This window comes from Giraffa tippelskirchi, chromosome 7 (genome assembly GCF_054371585.1).
Source record: "Giraffa tippelskirchi isolate mGirTip1 chromosome 7, T2T-mGirTip1v1.2.pri, whole genome shotgun sequence".
In the NCBI taxonomy this organism is placed as follows: Eukaryota; Metazoa; Chordata; class Mammalia; order Artiodactyla; family Giraffidae; genus Giraffa; species Giraffa tippelskirchi.
The window spans coordinates 4,389,446-4,412,946 of NC_137281.1; the positions used below are offsets into that span (position 1 = coordinate 4,389,446).

At 40.6% G+C, this 23,501-nt stretch overlaps 2 protein-coding genes across 2 annotated transcripts in view; both read left to right on the forward strand.

Annotated features, from left to right (window-relative positions):
* Nucleotides 1–21,700, forward strand: part of LOC145515106 (uncharacterized) — a 40,516-nt gene extending 18,816 nt beyond the window's left edge. The window contains exons 6-7 of the mRNA XM_081514694.1: nucleotides 19,520–20,439; nucleotides 20,525–21,700. Coding sequence (XP_081370820.1) covers nucleotides 19,520–20,439; nucleotides 20,525–20,706 — 1,102 coding nt within the window. The 3' untranslated portion in view covers nucleotides 20,707–21,700. The remainder of the gene's footprint in view (nucleotides 1–19,519; nucleotides 20,440–20,524) is intronic.
* Nucleotides 479–15,046, forward strand: LOC145515176 (KRAB domain-containing protein 5-like). Its single transcript, XM_081514944.1, has 4 exons — nucleotides 479–520; nucleotides 984–1,199; nucleotides 13,789–13,915; nucleotides 14,420–15,046. The coding sequence occupies exons 2-4, from the start codon at nucleotides 1,185–1,187 to the stop codon at nucleotides 14,527–14,529; spliced, it is 252 nt and encodes an 83-aa protein (XP_081371070.1). The 5' UTR covers nucleotides 479–520; nucleotides 984–1,184; the 3' UTR covers nucleotides 14,530–15,046.
* Nucleotides 21,701–23,501: the final 1,801 nt, after the last annotated feature.

Consider the following 23,501-nt stretch of genomic DNA (forward strand, 5'->3'; position numbering starts at 1 on the left):
GGCTTCCTCCCAACGGATCATCTGAGTGATTATATTCTACTTTTCGTCACTGAGGAGACACCCATCTTCACACACTCACAAAAATGGCTTCTGAATTTTCCCCGTTTTTCAACTTGCTGAAAACATCTTGGCTTCCCATGGAGGCAGCTCTCAAAATTCTTCTATTTTGCCTTAAGTTGTGTGAAACCCTAACTTAGAACAGGCAGGAAGCAGCTCTGCTCCAGAAGAAATCAAAGAGATTAAGGCATCAAAAGGCAGAGAAACGAAGCACACTTGGACAGAAGAAACAACAGACCCAAAACGGACAGGGGCAGGAGTGAGGGAAGGCAAGGCTCCGCCCCCACTGATTCCGCCCCTTCGTACCTGCGATTTCGCCCTCGTCCCACCCTCTCCCCTTACGTCGCTTCTCATTGGCCGCGGCGTAGCGCGCTCACCTTCCTCTGTACCGGATTTTCCGCCCGCGCGTGCGCAGTATCCTGCAGACCCGGAATTGAGTTTAACTGAGCGACAGAGAGTTCTGGTGAGTTTGTTTACAACCTGGATTTCGTAGTCCCACAGCCTGTTGTCCTTCACACGTGGGTTTCGGGGTCTCTGTGGACGTTCAAACTACCGTCCCCATTTCCCCGTCCCCAGTGTGTCCTCGCATCGCCGTGAGAAGTTCTGAAGTCCGTTAGCTTAGCTGCCGGGTCCCTGGGGCCCACGTCCGCCTCCTGTTAACATGGTTCTAGAGTCCATGTCCTTCTCTGGCAGTTCTGCCTTCTAACTTGTAGAGACCGCTCCTTAACGTCCTGTATTGCCCAACCCCTAGGTCCCTGATCCACGAAGAGGTGAAGGAGGCTCTATTGTGTATGGAGTTTGGTCAGGGTCTCGCCTATGGTTTGAAGGGGAGGGTCAGCCTAGAACGTGTGGTTTTCACAGGGAGGGCCGCGAGTTCCGCAGAGAAGAATAAAACTGGAAACACCTCGTTTGATTCTGTGTTCCAGACTCCCTGCTGTGTCGGTGGCCGTAGAGGATTGTGTTTTGTACCTGTTGAGATCCTCCCTCTGTGTGGGGCTGTGTTACAGGGTCCTCGGTGTGTTTCTCTAAGTATTGAACAGGCTATTTTCAACATTGAGGGGCCACTTCCCAAGACTGATCTTACCTGCGAAGGAAGCCCAGAGGAAGAGAAAAGCGAGGAGTCAGAAATGACTCGTTCCGAGGTAAGAGGCATAGTCCTTTTGTTTGTTCTGTCTCTCTTTCCTGAAATGCTGTTTCTTTGGACTTGATAAGCTTCTTAACTTCTGAACGGGTTTGTTTGAACTGACCCATAGTCATCATCCCAAGGGACCCATTTCCCTCCTGGCATATCGGTGTGACAGAAAACAGTATTTCCAGCCAAAGAAGCTCACTCAAGCTTTTAAGTCCCGAGTTTTTAGTGGGGTTTAGCTACATAGGCGTGGTTGATAACAGCTCCAGCATTCTTCCCTCCTTAGAGGTTGAGCTAATAAGCCCACCTGGCTCAAAGCCCCATACCTCTAGTCACTTCGTTGGTCTGTGAAATGACCAGCCGCACAACCTGAGTCATCCCATTATTAAACTAGGGGCCCACCTAAGCCATGTTGTTAGCATAAATTATGAGGGCCCATGGAGAGTAATAAAGCCACTGCAGTCACTAAGGAAATTCCAAGAGTGAAAAAACTTAAATTCCGAGAGTAGTTAACAGACTTTCACAACCTGGGGACCAAAGCCTGCCAAGTTCTTTTTTTTTTTTTTTCAAATTTTAGTATTTATTTAGTTTTGGCTCTGCTGGGATTTTGCTGATGCACTTGGGCTTTCTCTGTTTTGATGAGGAGGGGCTACTATCTTGTTGTGGAGCTCTGCCTCTAAGGCACGGGTTCAGTCGTTGTCTCAGTAACTGGCAGGCTCTGGAGCAGGTGGACTTCAGTAGTTGTGGCACACTAGCTTAGTTGCTCCGAGGCATTGGGACCTTCCCTGACCAGGGATGGAACCCGTATCCCCTGCATTGACAGGCAGATTTGTCACTACTGGACCACCACCAAGTCCCTAAATTCTTTATTACACAACTCTGAAACCTAAATCTTTCCTTTATGCCCTTTGATTTTTTTTTTCCCTCTGATTTTTGTTGTTACCTTGGAATACCTCACCTGTTGCATTATTAAAAAATATTTTGTTGTGTTTACCTTCTATTTTATGGTTCAAAATAATGTCTCTTTAGGTGAGCTTCTTTGGCTACCTTGTAGCTATTTTGCTTCATTTATTTTGAAGTGTTACTAGTCTATACAGTGATAACTTCATCTGTAATTTGGCAGAATTACACATTTACAGATTGTAATTACACAATTACAGAAATCTGTAGTTTCCCTCTATTTAGGTTTTTCCTTTTTTAAATTCAAAATTATGTTGGCTCTCCTAGATACAGCTGAGACTTATATTTGAAATACCCATGTTTGTTTTGAGTTTGAACTGTTCTGAATTTGCAGTCACTGAAGTCTTTATGTCACCACATGTTCCAAGTACAACTTGTGATTTTCAGACTTGATGTGCTTCAGTAAAGGTTTACAGTTTCTTCATATAGGTCTGGAAATGTGTTGTAAATAGGTGTCATGGTATATTTGCTAATAAAATGTTGACTATTTCTTATATTGTGTTTTTGATCATTGTTACCAAAGACGAAAAATTGTTTTCAGTGAACCCAGGTGGTTCAGTGGTAAAGAATCCACCTGCCAGTGCAGGAGACCTGGGTTTGATCCCCGGGTTTGGAAGGTCCCTGGGTTTGGAAGGTCCCCTGGAGAAAGAAATGGTAACCCCTCCAGTATTTTTGCCTGGGAAACCCCATGGACAGAGGAGCCTGGATGGCTACAGTTCATGGGGTCACAAAGAGTTGGACATGATTGATGTGACTTAGCACACATTCATGCACAATTTGTAAATGTTTGTTTTAGCATAAATGCTAATATACACCTGAGTTTTAAAAAAAAGGTGGATTAAAAACGTTTCTTCCAAAAGATCTGTTACTTATGGAAGTTGCTTTTCCCTTAAGTGTGTTTATGTGTGCATCTGTGTGTGCAGGCAGAAACCTAGGGTTTATATGAAAGCCATCATCATTTCAGAAATATTTTTATTTATTCTAACCTTTGAATATTGTTCTTACATATTTTCCATGGCCTTAGATTGTTTATTTTATGAAATGAATATATAGTTCCATTTTAATATATGTATGCATGAAAATGTTCATATGATTTGGTCAATTATTTTTCTTGCATTTTGTATTCTTCACAGTTAGAGAAACTTCTATGAACTTTCTTTAGAGTTATCCCTATGTATTTGTCTGTGTATTATTAGTTAAAGTTTAGAGTACATAAAGTGAAGTAAATTTAAGCTGTTTAAAGAGTGTTTACTAAATATTTGCAAAGAGGTGAAACAACAACATAATCCATTTTAAATTATTTCCGTTGCACATCCAAGACTCTGTAGAAATTCTCAGAAAGATATATAGTATATACTAAATAGTTAAAATGATTGTTGCTACTGAGGATGCTATCATATTAGAACTGTAAAATTTGTAAAACACTTGAAGTTCAAAAGTAAGTACAAATGCTTACCTTACTATTGTATTTCGTTACTATTCAAAACGGTCATTCATGGAGCAGAATTTTGAACATCACTAGTTAAAAGAAGTTTGTTAAAACACTAAGAAAAAAAATAAGGTTGTTAAAATAAATGGCACATTTCTCCCACTCAAGAACTCTTGGGTCAGAGTATGCTTTTTAAAAATATTACCTGTTTCCTTGATAGACAATTCATCCTGTGTCATACAAATACAACACTTAAAAATAAATATGCCAATGTTGTTCTGATTATTTTATCATTTCTTTTCCAGATCAGAATAGTTTCTGAAATGGTTTGTGGGTCATTTCTCATCTTTCTTGGGTTAGGAATATGGTAGAAAATACTGCTGTGTAACAGTCATATTATAGTATAACGCCAGTTCAGTTCAGTTCAGGCTCTCAGTCGTGTCTGACTCCTTGCGACCCCATGAACCACAGCCCGCCAGGCCTCCCTGTCCATCACCAACTCCCAGAGTTTACCCAAACTCATGTCCATTGAGTCGGTGATGCCATCCAACCATCTCATCCTCTGTCATCCCCTTCTCCTCCTGCCTTCAATCTTTCCCAACATCAGGGTCTTTTCCAGTGAGTCAGCTCTTCGCATCAGGTGGCCAAAATATTGGAATTTCAGCTTTAACATCAGTCCTTCCAATGAACACCCAGGACTGATCTCCTTTAGGATGGACTAGTTGGATCTCCTTGCAGTCCAAGGGACTCTCAAGAGTCTTCTCCAACACCACAGTTTGAAAGCATCAATTCTTCTGTGCTCAGCTTTCTTTATAGTCCATCCTTCACATCTGTACATGACTACTGGAAAAACCATAGCTTTGACTGGACGGACCTTGTTGGCAAAGTAATGTCTCTGCTTTTTAATATGCTGTTTAATTTGCTCATAACTTTCCTTCCAAGGAGTAAGCATCTTTTAATTTCATGGGTGCAATCACCATCTGCAGTGATTTTGGAGCCCCAAAAATAAAGTCAGCCACTGTTTACATTGTTTTCCCATCTATTTTCCATGAAGTGATGAGACCATATGCCATGATCTTAGTTTTCTGAATGTTGACTTTTAAGCCAACTTTTTCACTCACTCTCCTCATTCAGTTTCATCAAGATGCTTTTTAGTTCTTCACTTTTTGCTGTAACTCTGCTCTTCTCACAAGAGCACAAAACCAGTGATTCTCCTGGAAAACTGATGCTGCTCTTTGTAACAAATAGGTTTTGTGGTGTCTAAGCCAGACTTGGTCACCTTATTGGAGCAAAAGAAGGATCCCTGGGCTGTAAGGGAAATGGAGATAAAAGCCAGCTTGGTGTGAATGCATAGAACAGATGATTCAGGTGAGAGTTCCAAGGATCATGGATGAAGTCATTGTTTGTCATATGGTTTGGGAATATCTCTTTGTTGACTATAAGAGTTACTCTATTTCTTCTAAGGGATTCTTGTCCATAGTAGTAGATATAATAGTCATCTAATTTAAATTCTCACATTCCTGTCCATTTTAGTCCACTGATTCCTAACATGTCGATGTTCACTCTTGCCATCCTCTGTTTGACCACTTCCAATTTACCTTAATTCATGTACCTAACATTCCAGGTTCCTATGCAATATTGTTCTTTACAGCATTGGACTTTACTTTCACCACCAGACAAATCCACACCTGTGTGTTGCTTCTGCTTTGGCTCAGCCTCTTCATTCCTTTTGGAGCTATTTCTCCTCTCTTCGCCAGTAGCATATTAGCTACCTACCAAGCTGGGTAGGTGACATCCACCAGGGTCATATCTTTCTGTCTTTTCATATTGTTCTGTTCATATTGTTCGTGAAATTCTCATGCAGATGGTGACGGCAGCCATGAAAGTAAAAGACGCTTGCTCCTTGGAAGAAAATCTATGACCAGTCTAGACAGTATATTAAAAAGCAGAGACATTACTTTGCCGACAGATGTCCATCTAGTCAAAGGTATGGTTTTTCCAGTAGTCATCTATGGATGAGATTTGGACCATAAAGAAAGCTGAGTGCCAAAGAATTGATGCTTTTGAACTGTGGTGTTGGAGAAGACTCTTGAGAGTCCCTTGGAATACAAGGAGATCCAACCAGTCAATCCTAAAGGAAATCAGTCCTGAATATTCATTGGAAGGACTGATGCTGAAGCTGAAACTCCAATACTTTGGCCACCTGATGGGGAGAATTGACTCCTTGGAAAAGACCCTGATGCTGTGAAAGAGTGAAGGCAGGAGGAAAGAGGGACAACAGAGGATAAGATGGTTGGATGGCATCACCAACTCGATGGACATGAGTTTGAGCAGGCTCCAGGAGTTGGTGATGGACAGGGACACCTGGCATCCTGCAGTCCATGAGGCCAGAAAGAGCTGGACATGACTGAGCAGCTGAACTGAATTGAAGAGGTTCTTAATGTAAGAATGCTGAAGTCGTTTGCCATTCCCTTCTCCAGTGTACCATATTTTGTCTGAACTCACCATGATCCGTCTATCTTGAGTGGCCCTATATGTCATGGCTCATAGTTTTACTGAGTATTCATACTGTGGGGCAATAAGTTTTCTTGAGTTTAACAGTTTCATACTAATTTGATTGCTTTTTAATGATTACTTCATGGACAGAGGAGCCTAGCAGGCTACAGTCTATGGGGTTGCAAAGGTTGGGACACAACTGAGCAACTTTCACTTTCATTCAAATTACTTTCATTTTTGTTTTTTACTTGACTATATTTCATGAATATTAGAGACAGTGCCAGTACAATTAAGATAATGTGTTAAAATCAAATATGAATCTCCTATATATTATTTCCAATAACATTAGGTTTGTTTTAATTATTACCCATACTTTGTTCATGACTTATCTAACTTACTTGCCTTCTTGGTTAATGATCACTGTATGATTTGTTATGCCTTGGTGAGAAATTTAAAATAATTTTAAATTTACACCTGTTTTTTAATGAATTTATATTTTTGCATCATAGAAACCTTTAGTGAAGAAAGTTTTTGAAAATCTAAACAGTTCTGTCTATCTGGGGCTTCATATTTACTTACAAGAGAAAGATAAGTTTAAAGTTAGCCTGTTCACCACTTTTAATTGCAGAATCATTCATGCATATATTGCTACAAATCTCTGGAATTTTTCATCTTGAAAAATGAGCTGAATACTCATTAAACAAATCTTCCTTATTTTCTTCTTTTCCAAGCTGGTGGTAACTACCATTCCAGGTTTTTTTGTTTTTCTCCCTCTGAGGATGACTACTTTAGGTTACTCACACGTGTGACATCACATAGTGTCTTTCCCTTTGTGAGTCTCTCATCTCAGAAATATAACGATGTATTCAGGATTTATCCATGCTTTATCATGTGACAAGATCCATTTCTTTTTCAAAGCTAAATAATAACCTACAGTATGAATACGCTAAATGTTCTTCACGCATCCATATATCAAGCAGTTGGCCTGCTTCCTCTCTTTTTGGGTTTGCACACAATTCCACAACATTTCTGGGGGTGCAGATTTCTCCTTAAGATCCTCTTTGGAATACTTGTGTGTATGTATCTAGAAGAGGGATAAAAAAACCATATCAGAATTTGATGTTTACTTTTTTCAGAAATCTCCATATGCTTTTCTATAGTGGTTATACCAATCTCACTTCCATTAACAGTGCATACAGATTCCAATTTCTCTGTATCATTGCCAACATGTGTAATGTGTAGTACTTATATACGTATAAAAAGGTATATGTGTGTCAGTGTATTTACTACAAATGCGCACACACACATATGTAGAATTTTTTGACCATGGTTTTCAAGCCATGATGGTAAAATTCTGAACTAAGATTTGTAAAATTTTACCCTGTATAATTCTTAGCACATGTTTCTTGCATTGGCTTAAAGGAACTGTTTTCTCATGGCTTTGACATACACTGAATGCAATATATAAATATATGAAAGTATATATGTTATGTAATTTATGTAACATACATTGAATACAATAAATCAATGTCTGAAGGCGTAAGCACTAGCAGTGAGAAACTGAAAAGGAACATGTGAGTGTGTGTGTTTGTACACATTTACTGAAAGAATTTAGAAATGCTGGATCACAGCTGGTCGTTTCAGAATTGCAGATGATTTACTAAAAACTGCAAATCTTATAAATTTGTCAGTTAATCTATTTTGTCCACTATTCTTGGAATTCATTTCCTTAAATGTCAGGCGGTTACGTTTTTAAGGAACTTCCACACTGTCCTCCCAGGTGACTGCACTAGTTCACACTCCCGGCAGCCGTGGGGGAGGGTCCCTGATCGCCAGGGCTCTTCAGCGTTATGACATTATTAATGGGCTGTTTGCTGATTGTTATTCTGACTGGCATGAGGTGATGTATCACTGTAGTTTTGTTCTGCATGTCGTATTATTTAGCGATGGTGAACATCTTCCATTTGCCTCCTGCCCATCTAAAAGAGCAAGTTGCCCCACCCAGGCTCAGCAGTTGTGGAGCACAGGCTTAGTCTCCCCAGAGCATGTGGATTATTCCTGGACCAGGGATCAAGGCCGAGTCCCCTACGCTGTCAGGTGGATGCTTAAGCACTGAGTTATCAGTCTGTTTGTTTTTCTTTTGAGACGTATATATATATATATTTTTGGAATGTTTTGCTTTACAATGTTGTGTTAGATTCTGCTGTACAACTTCATCAATCAGCCATAGGTATATGTATACCCACTCTCTCTTGAACCTTCCTCCCATGATCTCCATCTCACCCCTCCAGCCATCACAGAGCACCGAGCTGAGCTCCCTGTGCTATACAGCAGCTTCCCTCTTGCTGCCCACGTTACACATTGTGGTGAATATATGTCAAGGCTATTCTCTCAATTGGTCCCCCTCTCATTCTCCCACTGTGTTCACACGTCTAATCTCTATATTTGTGAAAATATTGTATTAACATACATATATATATATATATATATGGAATCTAGAAAATGTTATTGATGATCCTATTTAATGAGCAGGACTAGAAGTGCAGATGTAGACAGTAAGCTTTATTATATTAAGCCTTCAAGGTGTAAAATACATGGACAATCATTCCATGCATTTTACTCTGTGAAGGAAGCCCATCTGAAAATGCTACAAGAAGTAGGATTTTTACAATATGCCCTTTTGGTGTAGGTAAATGTTCTTATGTGCTCCATTGTGTCTGAGTCTTTGGGACCCAATGGACTGTAGCCTGCCAGGTACCTCTGTCCATGAGATTTGCCAGGAAAGAACACTAGAGTGGGTGTCCGTTTCTTCTTCCAGGGAATCTTCCTTATCCAAGGATTGAACCCACATCACTCGGGTCACCTGCATTGGCAGGTGGATTCTTTATCACAGATCCACCTGAGAACCTAGTAGGAAATGTAGAAGAGATTAAAATGGTCAGTGGTGCCATGGGTTGCCAAGGAGGGGCTATGAATCTTCTGAGTTCAGGACCATGAAATCATTGTGTTAAACTGTTGTAATGGACACAAGTTATCATACATTTGCCCAGACCCATAGAGTGAACACCCCTAGAAGAGAAACATAACGTGAAACTAGAAACATTATTTAATGTCTTTGTAGATTCATCACTGGTAACAAACGTAAACACTGGTGGGGAAATAAGTAGGAAGATTGTCCACGTGTGGCAAAAATGTGTATATGGGAAATCTCTGTACCTTACTCTCAATTCTGCTGTGAAACTAAATCATCTAAGATATTGGTACTGGTGCATGCACAGTGATTGTTTTTTAGAAAGTATACTATTAGAAAAATGGATATGCTCCTATTTTTAATTTTTCCTTCGTTATCCTTTAAAGACGTGAGAAAATAGAACTCTTCAAAAAGAGCAGAGAACAAACTGTAGCAGATGATTCATAAAACCTAGAAATACAAACATGAAGTAGAGCGGCAGCATTTTTATGTGTTGAAAGTGAAGGTGAAGTTGCTCAGTCCATGTCTGATTCCTTGCGACTCCATGGACTGTAGCCCACCAGGCTCCTCCGTCCATGGGATTTTCCAGGCAAAAATACTGGAGAGGGTTGCTGTTTTCTTCTCCAGGGGATCTTTCTGACCCGGGGGTCAAACTGGGGTCTTCCACATGCAGGCGGACTCTACTGTCTGGGCCACCAGAGAATCTGTTTCATGTGTTAATTTATGGGTAAGTTCACTTATGACTTAACACTGATCATTATTTCCTTGGTTGGTCATCAGATAGCTTTTAGGGCATCATTTTGAAAGGCATCTGTCCCTGCCCATACACACTGTTAACCCAACGTCCACTGCTGCCCCTGGTTTAGTCTCAAAGAAATCTGTGATGGAAACACCTCCAGGCTCCTGGTCTTGAAGTAGCAGACCCCCCACCTCCAGAGAGGTGGTCACAGTGCAAATCATTTTGTGAAAAGCTGTGTCCCCAGGTTACAGAGGGGAGTAACAACAACAACAAAAAAACAAACTAAGGACTCAGGCCATCTTTGGTAGAATTCTGAGACCAAAGCCTGGCAGGAACCCAGGGCCCCCAGGTGATTCCCACCTACCACTCACCCCTCCCCTTCCCTCCCCTCCTCCAAGGGTGCAGGCACAGGCCACATCCATCCTAGAAAGAGCCCCTCCCCAGGGAATCAGGCTGAAGTTCTTTGTTTCTAGAAGATTCTGCCCTCAACCCTCGCTCCAGAGGTCTGGGGCAGGCAGAGGTGAGGGCTCAAGCTCAGGGCTCCTGGAAGCGGGTCTGCCTCCTGCACTCTTTCAGAAACCCTCAGACGCAGAGTCAGGTAGCCCAGAAGTTGGGTCCATTGTCCCTTGTGAATTGTTCTGGGGCCTGCTGTCTCTAAGGCGAAAAGGAAGAGAACTCTCGGGGTGGTCTGTAAATAGAGTGCGGAAACTGAGCACCAAACCCAGGATGTGATTAGCATATCAGCTTAGTCTTGATTACCCACTACAGCTCAGGAACAGAGAAAGTCAAAGAGCTCGGAAAAGGGAGAGAGAAACAAGAAAACTTTCTCTGCTTGTTCACTGCAGCAGTTGCAGGTGAAAGAGCTGTGTGGATGCCTTTAAAGGTATTTTCTCAGCATATATGTGAGTTTGGGACATAATATCTCCAAGGAAGACTCAGAGCAGGAGGAAGAAGAGAAGGAAATGGCAGCTTCTCAGGTAAATGTCCTGTCCCAGGTCTGGGGCTGTGCCTGCTTTTCCTCCTTAAATGGCTGGACTGAGAACCTGCAAACCTTTACTTCTCTGATTCTAATTTTTCTCCCTGGGGGGTTTGTTGTTATCTTCTTTTTTTCCTTTATTTCTTATAATGGTTAAGACCGGCTCTTAGACTGCTTCTCCCTTGTTTCCCACAGCCTTTTCTTCATTCTATCCTGGCTTTCTCTAGAGCATGATGAATTCTCAGGAAGAATTAGTGACTTCCTTTGTGAGAAAATGAATACGGAGGGACACTGGTATCTGAGATTCCCACTGGAATGTGGTTCAGTGTTGGGATCCTAGGGAAGAAGGGAAATGCTGTGATGAGTTTTCATGTAGATGCAATTCAGTTCTTTGGAACGGGAATGAAAAAATGCCCTTATAAATAGAATGAACTCAGCGGTCCAGAATTTCTCAGAAAATTTTCAGAAATCAAAAAAGTACCAAAGACCATCCTCTGTTTCAACAAGAAAAACTTACTATTACATGTACTATTAGGTTACAGATCATGGGAGGTATATATGCAGTGGAAATTGCATAAAACTAATATTTTTCATAATAGATTGAGATCATGGTTTTCATAATATTGCCAAAATACCTGGCAGTGATAATACATTTTTCCATGTACTTCTTACCCGATGACTTCGGATGTTCAATGGTTCAGGTACTTCTGTGAGATTCCCATGCTGTGAAGTTCTTTTTTTTTTTTTCTGTCTTCAAGAAAGGGTCTTGGAAAGAAAAAGTGAGGGATATGCGCAACTATCACAGTTAGTGGGGAAACTGTATCATCTTGGTTTCTCTTTGCTTTGAACAATGAACACTGTTGGCTAAGACAGATGCACAACTTGAGAATAGTGAGCGAAGTTTTATTTAGAGCAAAATGAGAACAGGAGCCCAGGAGACAGCACCTCAGATAACTCAGAGACTGCTCCAAGAGGCAGTGGGGGAAGGTCGCTGTATAAGATTTTAGTGAACCTGGAGTTCAGTGCAGTCAGGTGCTAACTTGACAAAAGCATTTCTGCCAGTCATGAGGAGCTGATGTCACTGTTCAGTGATTTAGTGCTTTCCTAGATATGAAGGGGCTTCCCTGATGGCTCAGATCCTAAAGAATCTGCCTGCGATGCCGGAGACCTGGGTTCGATCCATAGGTTCGGAAGATCCCCTGGAGGAGGGCGTGGCAACCCACTCTGGTATTCTTGCCTGGAGAATCCCCATAGACGGAGGAGCCTGGTGGGCTACAGTCCATATGGTCGCAAAATGTTAGATACAACTGAGTGACTAAGCCTAGTGCACACAGATATGAAGAGATGCAAGGATTGGAATGATGAAATCCATTCCTGAAAATAACTAACTCTCTTCAGACCAGTTCCACCAGACTCCCTGGAGCACAGAGTGCTTGGATCCAACCTGAAGTCCCTCAGGGGAAGTTGAGCATCAACAGTTGCAGCACCATAGGGTTCATTCTTCACAGAGGCAGATGACAAACATCCTTGCTGTTCCGTTGCTGGCAATGTTCTTGGCAAGTGCCAGTTTGTCGCTGACAGTACTCACGTGTGTTTAGTAGATATGCTGGGTGTTGGGAGTGGGGTTTCCATCACTCAAGCCCAGGCCTGATCATTTCCAGTCCACTCCATGCTCACATCACAGACAAAGTTTCATCCTATTTCTGCATTTTCCAAAATGTTTACAAGAATCCTATTAGTGGTAATCTATGTTCAGCTGTTCAGTTTTAAAATATAGCTAAATGGAAGGAATACAGACTTTTGGGAAATTAAAAAATTCAGAACCAGAGCTCCGCTTTATTTTATATTGTTGTGTATGTCTGCACCCTAGTAAATTTTTAAAAATTAGAATAATATTCTCAAATATTTATGTACATTTTTAATCAGTTAAAAATTATCCTGATTTTATTGACATGACAATTTTTCTCTTATTACTGAGTCTATAGTCCCATTGTAGTATATCTCTGCATGCATAAACATGTTAACAGGATTATATCAATTTTTTTCTTGTTCTTTTTTAAAATCCCCTGGATAAGGGAATGGCTACCCATTCCAGTATTCTTGCCTGGAGAATCCCATGGACAGAGGAGCCTGGCAGGCTACAGTCCCTGGGGTTGCAAAGAATAGGACACAACTGAGTGACTAACAATTTTCTTGCTTTTAGTAATATTTAGGAATACAGAAATTTCTGTAAACTTTCAGTAGAGTTGTCTCTGTATATTTGTCTGTGTTTTATTACAGTCTAGAGTCCATAAACTGATGTAAAATTTCAGCTCTGCTATTTAAAGAATGTTTGTTAAAATATTTTCCAAAAGACACAACAGCAACATTATTGATTTTAAATTATTTCTCTTGCACATTCAAGACTCTGAAAAACTGTCAGAAAGATATATAGTAGATGCTAAATAGTTAAAATGATTCTTGCCAGCAAGGTTACTATCCTATCAGACCTGTAAAATCTGTGGAACACTTAAAGTTCGAAGTTAAGTATGAATTCTTTCCATACTATTCTACTTCATAGCTGTTCAAAGTGGTCATTCATGAGTGAGAAGTTTCAACATTAGTAGTTCAAATAAGTTTGTTAAAAATGTGGCACATTGGGCCCACTCCAGAAAGTTTGGATCAGAATGTGGGTTTTTTTTTTTTCTTTTTTTTTCAGAATGTGGTTTTTAAAAATATTTCTGTTTTTCTTTTTTTGATAGTTTATCTTGTGTCACGTAAGTACAACACTCAAAAATAAATATGCCAATATTTATTTTATAATGCCTCTTCCTAGTCATAATACTTTCTGTAGTAGTTCATGGATCATATCTCATCCTCTATTCTTGGGGTTAAAAATACAGTGAAAATATTACTGTGTAAAAATTATATTCTTGTGTAATAGCAGCCACTCTCCTAAATGAAAACCAGGCCTCTGAACTTGCTGTTTCCATCTTGGGTCACATTAGGAAGTCTTCCCACAGCCACATGGCATCTGTACTTTGTGTTTCAGGGACAGTTAACATTCCAGGATGTGGCCATAGATTTCACTCAAGAGGAGTGGGAATGCCTGGACCTCGGTCAGCAGGAATTGTACAGGGACGTGATGTTAGAGAACTATGGGAACCTGGCCTCCTTGGGTGAGGATAACTTCCTTCCGGAATCACTTACCTACCCACTGGGTTTTGATTCCTTTATTTCTAGAATCTCTTCTGAAATTTTCTGCTTCCCACAAAAGTTTCAGATCTCTGCTTTCTAGGGGGAAATGAGTATCTGAGTTTAGAAAGAAAAGCTTCATGATGATTCGTTATGCTTGTAACCGTTTTCTTCCTTGATGTACTCTGCCTCCTTCATTCTAGGTTAGTGGTAATTGTATAAGTTCTGTGGTATTAAATAGTTGCACCCTCTCTTAATTTCACATTTACACACTTACTTTTGCCTTAGTGGTACTTGACCAAAATCTCAAGATTTGACTGTTACGTATTTGTTAGTATTCTGTAGGTGCTTTGAATAAAGTATTTGGGGAAATCGTTTTCTAGGCTGTGTTAACATTCTCCCATGCATTTGCGTCTCACCTGAATACATATAGGATTGGACACGCATAAATCTCTAAGAACACAAATATTCCTTTCTCTGATGAACAGGTCTTGTAGTCTCTGGCCTGAATCTGGTCACCTTTCTGGAGCAATTGAATGATCCCAGGAATATAAGGAGAATGGAGACAACAGCCATATACCCAGGTAGGTATGAATAGATGGAGATGATGACTCCGATGAGAGGCCCACGGAGCTGCAAGGAACTCATCCTTTGTCAGGTGGTTTTGGAAGATCTGCCTCAGTGGAAATCATTTTGGAAAACCTGGGTTTGTGTCCACTGCTGTCATAGAAATGTATCACCTGCCCCATTCTGTCTCTTAAATCAGTCATGAATTCATCTCCAGTGATTACTTTTCTCCATCACAGTGTGAACTAAAACTCTCCTCTTGGCTTGTGACAAACTGCATTCATTGGTTGCTCTTCCGTTTCTTGGGGGTCCTAGAAAAACTGTGTCCATTTCTGAGTAACTGTATGACAGCCCTTTTAAAGTTTCTTTCTATCTCTAGACAAAAATGTGTGAGTGACGTGGTAGACAAACTGCTAAACTTTTAGGAATACTGGGGACAGGTTTTTGTTTTCTCATTTCCTATTCACTGGGAGCTAGAGATAGGACCTTCTAAATTAATTTCAAACTCAAGTACTTTTTTCAGTGCAGAAAGCAAAACCTCCCAAAAATGAAAGAATGCCCATCTCAGGTTTATTCCAAGTTTCTCTTATCCTTATATGATTTCATATTAAATATCTTAAGTGTATTTGGCCCAATTCTAAAATGCTAAACTACTTTAATATATTCAATTACTTCATAGAATTTTAAAATAAATTGGCATAAAAGCTTAGCACATTTTCCACCCATATTATTAATGGTTGATTCAAACCATAAGAATATCTAGATTATATAAAGAAATCTTTTTTTAAAGTTCTGATTGGAATACAGCTGTTTTATAATTTTGTACTACTGTACACCAAAAAGAGTCAATTACACCTGTCAGTCAGTTCATTCAGTCTCTCAGTTGTGTCCCATTCTTTGCAACGCCATTGACTGCAGCACATCACCAACTTCTCTCTCCGTCACCAACACACTCCTGGAGGCTGCTCAGACTCATGTCCATCAAGTCCATGATGCCATCCAACCATCTCATCCTCTGTCATCCCCTTCTCCTGCCCTCAATTTTTCCCAGCATCAGGGTCTTATCCAGTGAGTCAGTTCTTTGCATGAGGCGGCCTAATTATTGGAGCCTCAGCATCAGTCCTTCCAATGAATGTTAAGGACTGGTTTCCTTAAGGATGTAGTAATGTGATCTCCTTGCAGTCCAAGGGACTCAGAGTCTTCTCCAGCACCTCAGTTCAAAAGCATCAGGTTTTGGGGACTTAACTTTCTTTATGGTCCAACTCTCACATCCATACATGACTACTGGAAAAACCATAGCTTTGACTAGACTAACATTTGTTGGCAAAGTAACGTCTCTACTTTTTAATATGCCGCCTAGGTTGCTCATAGTTTTCCTTCTAAGGAGCAAGCATCTTTTAATTTCATGGCTGCAGTCACAATCTGCAGTATTTTTGGAGCCCAAAAAAATAAAGTCTATCACTGTTTCCATTGTTTCTGCAACTATTGGCCAGGAAGTGATGGGACTGGATGCCATGATCTTGGTTTTTTCAATGTTGAGTTGAAGCCAGCTTTTCACTTGCCTCTTTCAGTATCATCAAGGGACTCCTCAGTTTCTCTTTGCTTTCTGCCATTTGGATGGTGTCATCTGTATATCTGACGTTGTTGATATTTCTCCCTGCATCTTGATTCCAGCTTATCCTTCTTCCAGCCCGCCATTTAGCATGATGAAATGTGAAAAGTGAAAGTGAAAGTTGCTCAGTCGTGTCTGACTCTTTGCAGCCCCACTGACTATACCATCCATGGAATTGTCTAGGCCAGAATACTGGAATGGGTAGCCTTTCCCTTCTCCAGGGAATCTTCCCAACCCAGGGATCGACCAAGGGCTCCTACATGATGTACTCTGCATATAAGTTAAATAAGCAGGGTGACTGTATACAGTCTTGACATAATCCTTTCCCAATTTGGAACCAGTCCATTGTTCCATGTCCGGTTCTAACTCTCTTTTCTTGACCTGCATACAGATTTGTCAGGAAGCAGGTAAGGTGGTCTGGTATCCCCATCTCTTGAAGAATTTTCCACAGTTTGTTGTGATCCACACAGTCTAAGGCATTGGCGTAGTCAATAAAGCCAAAGCAGATGTTTTCCTGGAACTCTCTTGCTTTTTCAGTGATCCAAGGGATGCTGACAATTTGTTCTCTGGTTCCTCTGCCTTTTCTAAATCCAGCTTGAACGTCTGAAAGTTCTCAGTTCACGTTCTGTTAGCCTTGCTTGGAGAATTTTGAGCCTTACTTTGCTAGTGTGTGAAATGAGTGCAATTGTGTGGTAATTTTAACATTTTTTGGCATTGCCTTTCTTTGAGATTAGAATAAAACCTGACCTTTTCCAATCCTGTGGCCACTGATGAGTTTTCCAAATTTGCTGGCATATTGAGTACAGCACTTTCACAGCATCATCTTTAAGATTTGAAATAGCTCAGCTGGAATTCCATCCCCTCCGCTAGTTCCACTGGTAGTGATGCTTCCTTAGGCCCACTTGATTTCAGACCCCAGGAAGTCTGCCTCTAGGTGAATGATCACACCATCCTGGTTATCATGGTCATTAAGATCTATTTTGTTTAGCTCTTCCGTGTATTCCTGACACCTTTTGTTAAGACCTTCTGCTTCTGTTAGGTCCATACCATTTCTGTCCTTTATTGTGCCCATCTTTGCATAAAATGATCCCTTGGTATCTCTAATTTTCTTGAAGAGATCTCTAGTCTTTCCCATTCTATTGATTTCCTTCCCATTTAGGTCTCCACAGAGCAATGAGTAGAATTCCCAGTGTTTCAAGTATATTTTCAAAGTCTCTCTTTCATTTAATTTCTTAAAAACTAGTACTTTATTAAGTTTATCTTACCTGTAATCAGTTTTCTCAGATATTGTCCTGTGTGTCTTCACCTTCTGATTAGTTCTCTGTCAATATCATTTATTATTTTCAGATTCAAACGTCTAATAGAACATTTTCAGAAACATGTGTGACAAGAAGTGGACTAAAGAATTATTAGGCACCTAGGATTTCTGAAAATGTTTGATGTCTCTACTTAAGAGGACTAAAAGCAAGAAGTAATCATTAGATTGCCTATCTCCTCTTTGTTTCGTGGTTCCTGTGGGTTTTAGCATGCTTCTCCCTCTGTCACACATTTCTTTGCCATCTCATTTTGTCCAGTTTTCTGTTTGTAGTCTCTGTTTTCAAGGCTACAGGCACCTAGTTTGCCATCCTTCCTGTACCTGCACCTTGGTGGGTGAGGTTGTCCGGATGTTTGTGCTCTGCTCTGGGGTGCTTCAGGCTTCCTCCACAAGCATCCCGTTTACAGAGCTCCTCCCTCACTCCCGTCCCCTCAGGATGTCTCCTCACTGCCCACCTCGGTCCTCTGCCTCGGTCTGCCATCCACACCCCACATTCCAGCACCCAGCCCTTGTCTGCAGTGGTGGACATCCTCTCCGGCTGGGTGGGCAAGACTGGGGTCAGTACCCTGTGTACAGGTCACACTCTGTCCTGTTCCCACACTCTGGTTGCCATGTTCTTTTCTCACAGAGAATGAGGCTCGCCTTCTGTCCCAACTGAGCTCCCTGGCGAGGGGCTTCCCCAGATGTGGAGACCTCTCCTCACTTTCATCTCCCCCCAGGGTTGCAGGTCCCATCCCACTTCATCTCCTCTTCCTTTTCCTTCTTCTTTCTCTTGTCCTCCCTGGCTCAGCAGGAATGTATCTTGTCCTTTTAGATTTCCAAGGGCCTCTGCTAGTGTCCAGCTGGGCTCTGTGAGAAGTGTTCCATTTCCAATGTATTCTTGATGTGTTTGTGGAGAGAGATCCTCTGGCATCTTGATCCTTCTGTCTCTATTTTATTTTTAAACTAGTGAAGGGTTCATCAATTTTTTCTAAATCTTTAAGGATATTTACAAAGAATAGTAGGCAGAATTACTTGTATTTGGTATCTTTCAGCTATGTCTCCACAAGACACCCAGGATTTGATGCCAAAGAAACTCAAGGTAGAAGATTTGTTTCCAAAAGCAAACCTAGGAATATATGAAAGATTTCACCTCAGAAACTTTAATTTAACAAAACACTGGGAATGTACAAGGGCATATGAAAGACAAAGAAGATGTTTATATGGACATAAAGAAATTGAGACAGTTACACATAATGCTAACAGTAATGCAAAAAGAAAGGAGCAGCATGAGTCAAATTGGGAAAAACACCAATTTCAGTCTTCAATATCTGCTGAGAAGTGTAAGTGTTTAAGACAAGATTTACATCATCTTTTGAAACATACATGTTCTCTGAAAGGAAACGTGCAATATTCGGAAAGTAATTTAGTCTCTACTGCAAATACTCATTCAAACAATTCTGAACGTAGGCCTCAATTAAACATACATTCAAGCATGTCTGAACATCTGAAATTTAAAAATAAGGGGCAAAACTCAAAATTTACCGAATTTGAGGGATCTGTGAGCAGGAATTCATTATTCTTCCAGCAAAAGACATTTTCTCTCCATTCCAAGATGTATAATGTTGATGATAATGGAAGAGATGTAATCCAACCATCATTGTTCAATACAGATCATGATACGGCTAATACAGAACAACTTTCCACGTGTAATAAAATGAGTCAGGCCTTAAATAAGAGCTCCAGCCTGAACAATTACAAGAGTATTCATGATGGAGTGAGAAGGTATTCAAGCAATGAAACTGGAGGTAAGGTTGAGGGAGACCCAAACCTTATGAAACATCAGGGACCTGAATCTTCACACAGGGATTCTAACAGTAATAAATGTAGAAATTCCTTTTATCAGATATCAGGTCTTTCATTGAATAAGAGTATTCATACTGGAGAGAAGACTTATAATTGTAGTGAATATGGTAAAGCTTCCAATCAGTCATCAGAACTTGTTCAACAGCATACTATTCAGAATCCACAGAAAGAAAATAAGTGTCAGATACGTGGGAAAGCCTTTAGTAACTCATCCAATCTAAGGCGACATAGGAAAGTTCGTATAGGAAGACAACCTTTCAAATGTACAGAATGTGGCAAAACATTTCTCCGTCACTCACTTCTTACTCAACATCAGATTACTCACACTGGAGAGAAACGTTATAAATGTACAGAATGTGGCAAAGCCTTTATTACGAGTTCAAATCTTAGTAAACATCACCGAATTCACATGGGGGAGACATGTTATAAATGTACAGAATGTGGCAAGACCTTTATTAACAGTTCTGCTCTTACTAAACATCAGCGAACTCACACTGGGGACAGACCGTATAAATGTACAGAATGTGGCAAAGCCTTTAATCGGAAATCAATTCTCACTACACATCTGCGAGTTCATACTGGAGAGAAACCTTATAAATGTACAGAATGTGGCAAAGCCTTTAATCGGAGCTCAACTCTTACTCATCATCAGCGAATTCATACCGGACAGAAACCTTTTAAATGTAAAGAATGTGACAAAGCCTTTATCTGTCGCTCACATCTTATTCGACATCAGCACATTCATACTGGGGAGAGACCTTATCAATGCACAGAATGTGGCAAAGCCTTTATTACGAGTTCAAATCTTAGTAAACATCACCGAATTCATAAGGGGGAGAAGCTTTATAAGTGTGCAGAATGTGGCAAGACCTTTATGAACAATTCTGCTCTTACTAGACATCAGCGAATTCATACTGGGGAGAGACCATATAAATGTACAGAATGTGGCAAAGCCTTTAATCGGAAATCAATTCTCACTACACATCTGCGAGTTCATACTGGAGAGAAACCTTATAAATGTACAGAATGTGGCAAAGCCTTTAACCGGAGCTCAACTGTTACTCATCATCAGCGAATTCATACTGCAGAGAAACGTTATAAATGTAAAGAATGTGACAAAGTCTTTATCTGTTGCTCACGGCTTACTCAACATCAGCGAATTCATACTGCAGAGAGATCTTAGTCATTGTTCGAGTGTGGCCAAGCCTTATACTTGAAGTTCAACTTTAACTGCATATCATCAAATCCATACTAGGGAGAAACCATATAAATGTACAGAATGTGGCAAAGCCTTTAATCAGAAATCAATTCTCACTTCATATCTGCGAGTTCATACTGGAGAGAAACCTTATAAATGTACAGAATGTGGCGAAGCCTTTAGTCAGAGTGGTCATCTCACTAAACAGCTGAGAGCACACACTGGAGAGAGACCCTAGTAACAGAACAAATGATGGAAGAGGTTTGTCCTAAACATACATCAGAAAACATGAGAGTTGAATACAAAAAACCTATGGAGATGATGTAACAAATATGTAGAAAAGTATTTAATCAAAATCAAATGTAAAGAAACATAAGAGACTGCATATTAGAAAGTATTTCATCAATACTTCTTTTCTGAAGTTTCTCTGAAGGAGAATTACTGTAGGGAGTACTCCATAGTTAGAACTCACAGAAAATGGATATATTAGCATGGATCGTGAGAAGAAGATTGATTGTTAGAAAGTTAGTGATTAGCAATGTATGCTTGTTTATAATGATGTGATTTGAGGTTATTTGAAAATGAATGTGATACAACTCAGATAATCCATACTATGCTTCGCTTCTAGTGTGTATGCAAACATAGGTTTCTGATGGTTTATGCTTCAAAGATTAGCCTTTTTATATTGTGTTGCAACCATTTCTATCCTCCATTAGAAGATGAAGGATACCATAATGTAAAATGGACAATGACCATCTAAGTAGAGGTGTTTGTCATTGATGTGAAATATCCCTGTAGGTTGCCATGATGTAAGTGATCACGGAATCTTTCCATGTCTTAAAGTAAGACAAAAGTTGGTTCTAAATTTTCAATAGTTATATCATTTGATTTGTAAGAACACAAAGTTCACTACAATATTGATGGATCTTTATAAACACAAGTCATGAATATTACATAACAATGTTGAAACAAAGACAGCTTCTGTGATAACCCAGAGATGTATTAGAATCCCTTCCTGGAAAAGGCATGTAATTAGTGTATATCATATTTACTAAGTGTTTCCTAGGCTTTGTTTTGTAAGCCATAAAAATCAGAACCCCCACATCATTATATCAGAAAAATGAATATCTTTTCTGTACTTTTGATGTGTATTTAACCATGGATCATACTGTGGATGTATTTCAACTGTGTGAAATTAACACATGGCTATTAATAAAAGTGAATGATTTTTAGTGTTTTGGTTGAATGTAATGAATGAAGTGTAACCCAGCACCAACATTAAACTCTCCCACCTTATTTAAGGTTGTAGTGAAGAGACCATAACAAACTATTTGGTAGCACAGAGAGATGGCATATGTGGAAATTAGTTTACTTGCTGGTTTTATACCTCTCATAACTTCATATATTTTTCATCATTTCTATGTTGTATCTCCTCTTCCGTTTTGTAACTACTCAGACATTGTGACAGTTCTAATAAGGATCATACAGAGTATTGTTGAGAGTTTACCTGCACTGCTCCATGATGTTGCTGCCTCAGCATCTGTCTGGGGAACAGGCAGCCTGCAGGTCCTTGAACTCGAACCAGCCAGTCCTGTGAGCACCTGTACTAGAAGGCCACCTTCCTCGATATCATCAGTCTTACTGAACTCCAGGTTCAACTTCACAGGCCCCCTTTAATGACACCCACACAGAGCTCACCAGAATCCTGCTTGTCGTGGTTTGAATGGAGAAATCCACACTCAGCCTGGGGAGGCCAGAGCACTTCACCCAGGGTCACGTATAAAGGCTGAACCCCAAGTACTGGTGCTTTTTCTGCCTGATTCTAGCTTTGACTCCTGAGAAACCTGCATGCAGGTCAGGAAGCAACAGTTAGAACTGGACATGGAACAACAGACTGGTTCCAAATAGGAAAAGGAGTACGTCAAGGCTGTATATTGTCACCCTGCTTATTTAACTTATATGCAGAGTACATCATGAGAAACGCTGGGCTGGAAGAAACACAAGCTGGAATCAAGATTGCTGGGAGAAATAGCAATAACCTCAGATATGCAGATGACACCACCCTTATGGCAGAAAGTGAAGAAGAACTAAAGAGCCTCTTGATGAAAGTGAAAGAGGAGAGTGAAAAAGTTGACTTAAAGCTCAACATTCAGACAACTAAGATCATGGCATCTGGTCCCATCACTTCATGGCAAATCGATGGGGAAATAGTGGAAACAGTGTCAGACTTTATTTTTGGGGCTCCAGAATCACTGCTGATGGTGATTCCAGCCATGAAATTAAAAGACGCTTACTCCTTGGAAGGAAGGTTATGACCAACCTAGATAGCATATTTAAAACAGAGACATTACTTTGCCAACAAAGGTCTGTCTAGTCAAGGCTGTGGTTTTTCCAGTGGTCATGTATGGATGTGAGAGTTGGAGGGTGAAGAACGCTGAGCACCGAAGAATTGATGCTTTTGAAGTGTGGTGTTGAAGAAGACTCTTGAGAGTCCCTTGGACTTCAAGAAGATCCAACCAGTCCATCCTAAAGGAGATCAGTCCTGTGTGTTCATTGGAAGGACTGATGTTGAAACTGAAACTCCAGTACTTTGGCCACCTCATGCAAAGAGTTGACTCATTGGAAAAGACCCTAATGCTGGGAAGGATGGGGGCAGAAGGAGAAGGGGACGACAGAGGATGAGATAGCTGGATGGCATCACCGACTCAATGGACATGGGTTTGGGTAGACTCTGGGAGTTGGTGAAGGACAGGGAGGCCTGGCGGGCTGCGGGTCATGGGGTCACAAAGAGTCGGACACGACTGAGCGACTGAACTGAGGCAAGGTATCTTTGGGAAGAATTCTGAGAGCAAAGCCTTACAGCAACCCAAGGCCCCCAGGTGATTCCCACCAAACAGTCACTCCCCATCTCCCCTCCCTAACGGGCACAGACACCAGGCCTTGGAGGGCCACACCCATCCTAGAAGGAGCCCCTCCCCAATCAGTCAGGCTGACATTCTTTGTTTCTAGAAATTCCCGCCCTAAATCCTCCCT

What these genes read in the sequence shown, in the direction of transcription:
- LOC145515176 (XM_081514944.1), top strand. An exon ending in TGGGAACCTGGCCTCCTTGG is followed by an intron (nt 13,916 to 14,419) that starts GTGAGGATAACT and finishes TCTGATGAACAG; the next exon opens with GTCTTGTAGTCTCTGGCCTG.